This window comes from Gracilinanus agilis, chromosome 3 (genome assembly GCF_016433145.1).
Source record: "Gracilinanus agilis isolate LMUSP501 chromosome 3, AgileGrace, whole genome shotgun sequence".
Lineage (NCBI taxonomy): Eukaryota > Metazoa > Chordata > Mammalia > Didelphimorphia > Didelphidae > Gracilinanus > Gracilinanus agilis.
In genome coordinates this window covers 466,477,409-466,488,942 of record NC_058132.1, presented here as the reverse complement: position 1 = coordinate 466,488,942, position 11,534 = coordinate 466,477,409, and the positions used below count along the sequence as shown (strand labels likewise).

The following is an 11,534-nucleotide window of genomic DNA, read 5'->3' as shown; positions in this document are numbered from 1 at the left end:
CTTTCCTTTAAAATCCAAGTAGGGTTCTGGAGAGTTTTTTTTTTCTATGAATTGACTTATACACACACACAAACATATATGCATACATGCATATATATGATGTATGTATGCATACTTTTTATTAACCAACAAACCCATATATTCATATATTTGTACACATATATCTCTCTATATGTATATATATATGTATATATATATCAAAAATTTGTGACATGAAATAATTCACTAATGGCTAAATAAGAGATGTTATTGTTATTCTTTACTAATGAATTTTACTTTTCAAACTATTTTTGGCCTTGTGGTCCAATCCTCTGTGTTAACAATACCGCTAAAGATCAATATTAAAATATCTCTAAATACTAATCTAGATCAGAAAAAATATAGAATTGGAAAGATATCAGTTGGAAATATTATTCCTAATACTTTCCAAGTATATACTGTAAATAATGAATAGATTAGATCCCTTCTCATGACTCCTTTCCAGTTCTTGAATTATATGATTCTAACTCTATAAATCTTCTCTATTCATAGGAAAAAGTAGAAAATAGGTTAATATTCATTCCTGCCAAGCTTTACAGAGGGACAGATTCTGTAATAGCCTACACATTTTCTTGATCACAAGAAAGATTATGTATTTGAAATGCTGGACCACCACGTATTTTGTTTCCAAAGGCCTAAAACTTGATTTCATTTTACATTGTGAAATACTGAAAGGATTGCATGTGTACCATACTTCTTAAATTATGAGCTTGTAGAATATTCAGGATCCATGATGTAACTATAAAAATGTGTTATTTCTAAGTTCACTCCAAATCTAAGTCTGTCAAACTTTGAAATATCCTGCTTGAAATTTAAAAAAAATTAATTAAAAATTACTTCTCTGAATAAGTTATATTTCTCCCTTGCTTTGAGGGGGCACTTTTTATCAGTTCCCACAAAAAGAAAACTGTATTTTGTGTAGAGGTATTTATCATTAAAATACAGTTGCCTGCAGCCTTGGAAGTAATATAACTCAAAAAGTAATTCATATTATGGCATTTACTACTCTTCCTCCCTATAAAATATAATTTCCCTTGCTTACACTATAAAGTTGTAATTATTCTTTTGTTTTAGTAGTTCTGTGATGAAATATGTCATGTTCTTATAAAAGCAGCATCCTATATTTATGAGATCATATAAAAAGCATTCAGATATAAAATATCAGTAAACAGAAAACTGTATTCTACATAGTGTTTAGCAAAACCAATCTCTTTTTTATAGGACTTACCTGGTGAGAAACAGACAATACAAGTAACCGCAGGTGTTTTGTACCATTTCTCATTTTTCCTAAGTCTTTCATTACCTAACTACAAATGCTTAACAAGAACAATGCCAGAATCAATGGTTTGCAAGAAGCTTTTCATAGGTCAGTAATTTCATGGCTGCCCCACCCAAATGGAATTAAAAGCTGTCCTGTTTAAATACCCATTTGAATTCCCCAAGTCTTAAAATAAGTATTTTTATTAATGACTCCATAGCCTTGGATGAATACCCACTAAATATATATATATATATATATATATATATATATATATATGTGTGTGTGTGTGTGTGTGTGTGTGTATATATATATGTGTGTGTGTATATATATATATAAAAGGCATCCCTGCAATATGCTAATACAAGTAGATTTATTTTGTTTGCTATTATTGACATGTTGGCTTTTGTTTGTTCATTATAGTGGTTTTTACATGACACTTTCTTTAATTGTGCTGTTCCTTATGGAGGAGAGTACAGAGAAAACATCATGTTTGTTATATGTTTTTGTTATATGTGAGGTGAGAGAGAATGAATTTATTTATTTGATGTAATCATCAATTTGTATTAGAATTTTCTTTTTTTTTTAAAATCTCCCTTATGTTTAAGGGAAATATCTTCTTTAATGAGAGCATCTGTCCAGCTATCTTCAAAGACTTACGTGGAAAGGCTCGTTTTGTTTGGTCTCAGAAGCCAGAAATAATTTTTTTAGCAACTAAAGGGAAAAATATTTGGGCTCATCAAAAGAAAATCTTCCTGTTACAATGCCAAAATGGCACAGGTTTCCTCATAAGGCAGTGAGTTTCCTTGGTCTTCAACCAGATATGAGATGGCAAGAGTATTAAATAGGGATTGTGTGTTTCAGGTACACTGGCTCTCAAGTCCCATCCAGTACTAAATGGGATCGATGACAAGGGTCAGCTTTAAACATTCAGGGGGATGATTTGGCTAAAAATATTTCTCCCATTAATATAGCATAGTGTCAGTTTCTTCCTTCCTCCCTGACTTAAAATTCTCATGATTAGGGTGATATTCCCATGACAAAGAGCAGAATGGAAGCACTGTCTCCAGAAGACCATTATTAATAAATTCCTAAAAAGCTAGAGCCTAAAAACAATAGTTCTCAGCATAGCTCAGTGGACAGAGTACCTTACTTCGAAGCAAGAAGATCTCTTTTGAATTTTGCCTCAAATATTTCCTAGCAGTGTTCTATAAATGAGAATAATAATAGCACCTATTTTATAAGGTTGCTATGTGGATAAAAAAGCACAAAGCCCTATGAAAATTTCAGCTGTAGAATAATCCTGCTCCCTATTGCCTCTGGGATCAAATTGAAAATGCTCTGGCATTCAAAGCCCTTCATAATCTCTCCTCCTTATTCATTTCCAGGCTTTTTATACTTTACTCCCCCATGCATATTTTTGATCCAGTGACACTGGCCTTCTTTCTAGCTGTTCCACAAATTAGACACTATATCTTGACTTCTGACATTTTTTTTCTTGTTGACCCTTATGCCTGGAAAGCATTCCTTCCTCAAGTCTGACTACTGATATTCCTGGCTTCCTTTAAGTCCCAATCAAAAACCCATGTTCTACACCTATCCCTCCAAATTCTAGTGCCTTCCGCTAAGTTAATTATTTCCTATTTATATTTTGTATAATTTACTTTATGTATATTTGTTTGCATGTTCTTTCCCCTCTTAGATTACAAGCTCCTTGAGGAGAAGGATTGTCATTTTGTATCCCCAGTCTGGAACAGAAGTACTTAATAAATGTTTATTGATTGATCCTACACTCACATTGTCTGATCACCTAAAATGAGTCAAAATGTAGAATAAATAGGTAGAGAGAAAGTATCAAGTCACTGAAGTCTAGAATTCCAAATAAGGATCCCTAATGAGGGGAAGAAGACTTAGTATTGAAGTATTGACTTGTCTCTGATATGGGACATGGCTAGTTCCTAGGAACACAGCCACATTTTATTAATCAAAGGGTTTCCTTCCAGTTCTATATTATCTGTTTCTGTATTATTGTCTTTCTCTTTCTATCTTTGTCTCTGTCTCTGTCTGTCTCTTTTTCACTCTCTGTGATGCTCTCTGTATTGATCTGTCCATCTATCTCCTCTTGTCTTTTGATTTGGCTATCTGTCTGACTCTCTCATGTCTCTGTTTCTGTCTCTAACTCTGTGTGTGTGTGTGTCTCTCACCCAAAATCGAAGACTCTATTTCTCTTCTTTGATTTGAAAAATAGATAAAAGACATGTATAAAGCCTCCTGAAGAATTTGGACAAAAAGTATTCAAAAGAATAAGTTCAGCCCCCCAAAATAGGTTCCCTCTATAATTTATTCCTAAAGGAATTCATTTAAAAGGGCAATTTGAAACACCAAGAAGCAAAAGTCACTAAGCAGAGTATTCCAAATTATGAAGAATATATATATACATATATATAAAGAATATATTTTAAAAGTCTAAATTGAAAGGCATTCCCCTGGGGGAAAATTATGAAACAGATATCTTTGCTACTCTTTCATCTTTCATTATAAGATGGCTTTTCCCTGTTAATGACAGCCCAATCTTAACCTTCAAACAAGGATGATATTCTCAAAATCCTCATTGTCATAGGACTTTGTTCTCAACTAGCTATCATAGCCAGAAATGATCTATTAACTAATCTTTGCTTTTAGATCAGTAAATATCTGAATGTCAATAAAGGTTAACAATCTTTTTAAAAGGTTAAAAATCTTTTAAAAAAATGTAATGGAATAAATCTTTAAGTTCAGGTTTTCAGGAACTATGACAGGACTGTGGGATCAGTATTTTTTGGAACATGGTCATGAGACCTTCTGGATATACCTCACCAAACATCTATTAATAAATCTTGTCCTATCAAAAATCTTTGTTATCCAAAGTAAATAAACAGATATACTCTGGACATTTTTTTGTGAAAGTTACACTATAATTTCTAGGATTATTAATTTTATTTATTAGGAGTTAGAAGCCATTCTCTTGGTTGCTATATGGGAAGTAATTTATAGGTGAAAAAGAAACAGTTGGAGGAGATGAGCTAAAGAATGTTAATAGAATGTGTTTCTGTTTTTTTGTTTGTTTGTTTGTTTGTTTTAATTTTAAACCCTTAACTTCTGTGTATTGACTTATAGGTGGAAGATTGGTAAGGGTAGGCAATGGGGGTAAAGTGACTTTCTCAGGGTCACACAGCTGGGAAGTGTCTGAGGCCTGTGTTTCTGTTTTTTTTTGCCTCTTCCTATAATTTCTTAGGGAAATAAAGGAAATATTCTAACCTAGAGAAAGGCAAATTAGTTTATACACCTCCTTTTGTAATCCCAGATAAGGTATGTATGTCTATCTGTCTCTATCAAGCCACTCCAAGAAAAAGAAATGAAGGTAGGAAAGGAAAGATAGTAGATGTAGAAAAAGGGATGAATACAAAGGAAAAGGCAAGAGAGAGACATGAGAGTGAATAGCTAGACAGTAGAATGAACCTCCAAGAAGTCTCAATCTATTTGTTGCTAATCATTTAAATGTTGGATTAATTAACATAAAGCATGAAACTTTAAGGCAGTAATAAAGACAATCCTTATCCTTGTAACACAAGTTCCTTGGCTAAAGAGATGTTTACAGCTCAGTGTCCTCAGCCATCATCCTAGAAAGTGATTAACCTTTGTGTAGTTGACAACTACTTTCCCTAGTACAATAGCTATAGTTACTAAAATATCAGAAAAGGTAATTCTTATCACTGAAGTTCTTGGCACTGTTAAATGACTCAACATCCAAAATGGCATCAAAGAATAGGCATTAACATCTGGATTGCTATTATGCCTTAAGATACATAGGACCTTCATATATGTGATTTATGGACAAAATCTTCATGTATAGGTTTCCCATTTAGATTAAGAGTTTCTTAAGAGAAATAACTGTCTTCCTTTCCATTTCAATCCCCAGTGATCTTCACAATGGTTTGCACATAATAATAATTGAATAAAAACTCTATTTATCCATTTATACAATGATTTGCAAGTCAACAAATTTTTGTCAGTCAACAAGCTTTTATTTATACTTTTTACTATTTGAATTCAAATCATTTCCACTACCTTGTCAAAACCCAGTTTACTGGATTCCCATAACCAAATGAACCTATTTTTGGAGGAGTGCTCATCTAAACACAATCCCTTGCATATGACCTTTTAGGTTTGCCCAATTTATCTGGAACCACTTGAAAAATCACATGGAAATTATATTTATCATCTATTTTAGAACAAATAAGGATTGCTGTCATTTTCTATCCAAACTTGATATGGCGGAAAGATTAGTAATCTCTTCTTTTTATGAAATGGGACCTTCAAGATTCACAATTAAATTAACTTTGAATGCAACATTTAAAGCGCAGTAGTGATCTATTCCATTGATATTTTTTTCTTAAATATGCAATTCCAAAGTTGTACCTATTCTTACACTTCAAATTACCTGTTTCCTATTATCTTTATAGTTTATTTTAAAGTATTCATTATGTCTAAAAGAAGATGTGAAATACTTACTATTACTTGTTGCTTGTGTGGCAGTGAAGTAAAGAGACACCTTAGCACTTTTTAGGCGTACTTGTCCCCAGTAAGTTATGGCCTGTATTTCTACCATATAGTTGTTATTCAGCTGAAGACCTTCCAGGATCACATAATTCTGAGACTATAATCGAAAAGAAAATAAGCAAACACAATTGAAGAATTAGAAAGATTCTAATTTTTATTAGAGGACCACTAAATTAAAAATGCTATTGTCAGGGAACACAAAGATAACACATTCAGTGTAATCTTTAGTTTAATCGACTAAACCCATGTGTTCAAGCAGTTGCTTTTCTTCTGTGTTTCCACTCCTGCAGTTCTTCCTCTGAATGTGGGTAGTGTTCTTTACCATAAATCCCTCAGAACTGTCCTGGATCACTACATTGCTGCTAGTACAGAAGTCCATTACATTCTATTTTACCACAGTGTATTGGTTTCTGTGTACAATGTTCTTCTGGCTCTGCTCCTTTTGCTCTGCATTAATTCCTGGAGGTCTTTCCAGTTCACCTGGAATTCCTCCAGTTTATTATTCCTTTGAGCATAATAGTATTCCATCACCAGCATATACCACAAATTGTATATGTTGACATAAGTGTATGTCTCAATAAATATAATTGATCTTTTCTTAATTATTTAGGATATTGAAATAACCAAAGTCAGCTCAAAATGATTATAAAACTTACGATAGTATAATGTGCTCACTAAAAGTTTTAGATTGTAATTAATTGCCTGGCCACTGGTTCAATCTTTTGAAAACTTCATGAGAGTTAATCTTATAATGTGACTCCCACAAAATATGTGAAAGCTAAACACTATGGTTCTACAAATCAATAGTCTCTGCCCACAAGGAGGTTGGGTACTTTCATTGATACAGCATGAAAACAGAAAAATACATAAAAAGAAATTGAAAGAGGGAGGAAGCACAAATGACTAAAGGAGTCAGATAATGTACTCACTCTGAATTGAGAATAGAAAAAAGGAAGAAAAATATAGAATAAACTTACAATTCTAGTACTATAGAAAAGTCACAAATGATGGAACTCAGTTGAGGTAGGTTAGAAATTCTGCAAAGGGTCTTAGAGAGTTTCCTGGACTACTAAAGACTGTGTCCTTACCACAGTGACACAGCTATTACATGTCAGAGTCAGGAAAAAGAAGGAATATTAAGATTCCAAAAGGTGAAAATAGAAAGGGAAAACTTATTGACATGAGAGGTGACTTATTAAGGTTCACAGAAAACAGAATGACAATCAGAAAGAAAAATTAACAGTATAGTTTGACTATAATATAGAGTACATGAAGAGGGAATGTAAACTAAAGCAAAAATGCTAAGTGGGCTGGCAGTCTTAAAAGTCAGTTTTAAGGGTTTCTGTTTTATCTTAAAAACAATAAGGGAAGCCGTTGTAGGTTTTTGAAGGGAGAAAGGGGAATTGTCAAACTTGTATTATTAAGTTCATTTCAGAGAGTGTGTGGACAAAACTTAAATGAAGAAAAAGACAAGATGATTAAACAGGAGGACTTTACAAAAGAAGGTAAATGAAGAAGTCATGAACTAGGATTTTGGCAGTGTTATTGGAGAAAAATAAATAATGTAAGAAATATTGTGAAAATAGAATGAATAGGATTTGGTAATATAATAAATATAGGAAGGGGAAAGAAATTAACTGAAACCTCAATAACTAGATGATGAAAATAACTCATCAGAAATATAGTGGTGTAAGAGTGTTTAGGAGGGAGAAGTGATGAGTTCTACATTATATCTTTTTAATTTAAATGGTAATAGGAAATTTAAGTGAAAGTATACTAGAGATGTACTGCATGGACAGCTAGGTGGCATAATAGACAAAGGCACTTGGCCTGGAGTCAGGAAAACCTGAGTTTAAATATGACCTCAAATACTTACTAGTTGTATGACCCATGAGAAATCATTTAACCCTGTTTGCCTCAGTTTCCTCACATACACAATGGGTCACAAAAGGAAATGACAAATCACTCCATTAACTGCCTAGAAAAACCTCTAGTGGGGCCATGAAGAGTTGGACATGACTGAGATGACTGAATGACAGCAGTACATGAGAATGAGTGACTGAAAATAAGAGAAATTAAAGTTGGATATGCAGAGCTGGGAGATAGCTAAGTACTGATGTGTTTTAATTCATTGGAGCAGATGAAACTACCTCCCAAATCTCTGTATAATGGAGAAAGAAGGGGAGAGATATAATTTTTTGAAGACAGAAAAAATAAAACATTTTCTGATTAATCCTGACCTAACTTACCATCAGTTATTGGTTATACAATCATTATGGTTGAATTTACCAGAAAATCCCATCCTTTTGTTATTCTGGTTTACTGAGGTTTCAGTTTATTAAGTCCTTTCAAGTAATATATCATATTTGTAACACTACCAACAAAAAATTCGACCTCTTTAAACTGTAAATAATGAAGGCTTGGATTTTTAAAAATTTAATTTTGTGGTTTTTTTTAAGTCCATATGTTTTGTCTAAATTATTTTCCTAAATTAGTATGAATTCCTCATTTAGCCTAGAGACTGAAAGAAATTGTGACTTTCACAAAGTCATTTTGGCAATAAATAGGAGAGATGGGACTTCAATTTAGGTACTCTGCATCCAGATTCTCTTTCTTTTTACTTATTTTCTCAAAAGGACTCCACACACATGCAGAAAGTTCCTATTTTATCCAATATAAATAAATTGAGTGGAAAGATGTTGATCACAGATATATAAAGTGGTTTCTTCAGAGGAAAAGGAGCTAGTTGACAGTAAATTTATGCCAGATAAGGATTCAGGAAGATCTGATGTCTGATTCAGTCTCTTAAATGTAATATCTCTGTTAGGCAAGTCTTCTGTTTTTGCCCTCTGACATCCCTGGCTTTGCTAGCAACTCAATTTCCTGACTTTTACTTAGCTATGAATTTGGTTACCCTATGAACTCTGGCTTGCTTTAATGTGACATCATAAATGACTTTACTTCCTCAATCCTCAATGGGCTTGCAGAGCAACCAATTTATAAGCCACTGACTAAGCTAAAACTGAGGCAATCTGTTGCTTTTATTTAGAAATCACATTTTTATTTAGGCTAATCATGTCTTTTATATGGGTTAACAGAGAGGCCCAAATATGTCAATGATGAGAGGTCAACTGCCCTAAGGAAAGATGTACTATGTCATGATCTGAGAAGGTCAATAGGATGTCATTCATAAATTTTCACAGATCCTGGGCCAGGTAAACTAGTACACCTATAGGGAGCATTTCCTCTGACCCTCCTGTTAAAGGGATTATGAAGAACCAATGGCATCACTCTCCCAGAATATAGTAGCATACCCTAGCCAGTGTTTAGTAAGGCACTTAATAAATGCTTGTTGACTTGTTGACTTGAAATATCCTCTAGTCTAAGTACATTTATGATGTCACATTAAAGCAAGCCAGAGTTCATGTGGTAACCAAATTCATAACTAAATAAAAGTCAGGAAATTGAGTTGCCAGCAAAGCCAGGGATCTCAGAGGGCAAAAACAGAAGATAATAATGGAGAACAATAGATGATCAGATGATGCTTTCTCTCATGCAATATATCTGCTAAGGTCATCATTCTTTTTCATAGCCATATTGGTATTGGGTGGATTTGAGTTTTTATGCTAAAAATGCAAAATCACACTGTAAAATAAGATTTTCTTATATGGACAATTTTCTGGCATTCACACTTATCTATTTGTAAAAGAAAAATGAAAAAGTAGTTTCGTTAAATGCTCCAGGTATTACATTTTATGCAGTTGTCTACTTTGTCTATCACTAAGTATTGACTTGTTCTATAAACCACCAGTTTCAAGGAAAATAACTAGATAATACAAATTCTCATTTTCCTTCTTATTCAGATGTCCACTTATTAAAATTTTCAAAATGAGCCACATATTCAAATTCCTAATACTCAACTATTAGTGAAAGAAACTAGAACCTATTATGCTTCTAGCTTCACATTATTGGCCTGAAAAAGAGTATCTTATGCTTCCTGTTTGATTTAAGAATGATATAATTTTCTATGACTTCCATTCTTTTAAATAGAGAAAACACTTTGAATTCCTAAAAAATTATTCAGAATTAAAGGAATCTTAATAGAAAGAATCTGTAAGCTGTATAGAAAGCAATATGGCAGTTGAATATGGGAAAATATCTTTATTAGGTAATCAAAATAAAACTGCATAATATGTGATATAGATTATATCACTCTGATAAAGCTTTAGAAGAGAGAGGAAACATTACAGGATTACAGATGAAAAAAAAACCTTCTTCCATTTAGAGAGCCAGCTAGGGAACTAATAGGTTAAGTGACTTGCCCAGGGTCACACAGCCAATATATGTTGGAAGCAAGAATTGAAACTGGCACTTTTTAACTACGAGGTCAATTCTACAGATACCATATAATGTTGGCTCTCTTGATAGAGCATATCACAAAAGTAATAAAAATAGGCATATTGTTTTTAGTTAAACATTTTTGTTTATTTTTTCTTATAATAAATTGTACTTCAGGCATTTCAGCATTATCTTACTTTTTAAGATCTCATTTTGATGTTTTCTTGGCAAAGATACTGGAGTGGTCATCTATTCCTTCTCAAGCTCATTTTACAAATAAGGAAATTGAGAAAAATAGGGTTAAGTGACTCATACAGGGCTAATAAGTATCTGAGGCCAGATATGAACTTGGGAAGATGAACCTTCCTGAACCCAGATCCGTACTCTATCCATTGAACAAATAACTATCTATAAAATCTATTCCACTCTTTAATACTAACAAAGATCTATGTTTCTCAATCAATCCAAATCACAGAATCTCCATGATATTGAAGATGCACAAGTTGCCATGGCCAAAAACAAAAACAATCAATCATCAAAAATGATGAATCTAAATTAGGTATTCAATCTAAGGTAGACTGGTCTTCACATGACAGATGAATGGAATATCACCTAGTCTCTAATTAAAATCTTGAGAACTTGTGATCTGTGATCTGCTGGTATTAGCTTCAAGATTTTAGGACCATATTGACATTATAATGAGACATCGAAGAAGCCCTTTAGGGGAAGGTGTTTTTCATGCTTTCACAATATTGCAAGACTAAAATATTTTACTTAATGAAAACTAAATATACCAATTCAATTGTTTTATGTCAACTATTAATATGATCCAGAATGTTAAATATCATTGACATCTCACTTCAGAAAAATGTTTTTCAATAAACTATCCTATACAATTTTGGTAGCTGCAAAAAATAGATATCGCTCAACTCCTAGTCTGTTGAGTTTTCAAAGAACTGGATTACAGATGCAAATATTATGGCATATGAACAAAATGCACATTTCTTCCCCCATTTACAGGAATCCTAAAAACCAAAGTCCCACATCTGTGTATAAACAACTCTGGGTTATAGCCTTTTCAGTTCCTAAACATCTGTGATAGAGATAATTGAAAATGTTCCTTCCATTTCTGTGAACTGTGACTTTCACTTAGGCATGAACTGAACAAGGAATTGAAGTATATTTTCCTTCTAAAACCAAGATGCAAACTGCCAAAATGCTGTTTATATTTAATTTTTTAGTTCTCTCTCTCTCTCTCTCTCTCTCTCTCTCTCTCTCTCTCTCTCTCTCTCTCTCTCTC

The 11,534-nt window shown here is 33.0% G+C and overlaps 1 protein-coding gene across 1 annotated transcript in view; it reads right to left on the bottom strand.

The window, feature by feature from the left end:
• Window positions 1-11,534, bottom strand: part of ANOS1 (anosmin 1) — a 246,054-nt gene that overhangs the window by 31,721 nt on the left and 202,799 nt on the right. Inside the window, exon 8 of the mRNA XM_044666979.1 lies at window positions 5,849-5,993. Coding sequence (XP_044522914.1) covers window positions 5,849-5,993 — 145 coding nt within the window. The remainder of the gene's footprint in view (window positions 1-5,848; window positions 5,994-11,534) is intronic.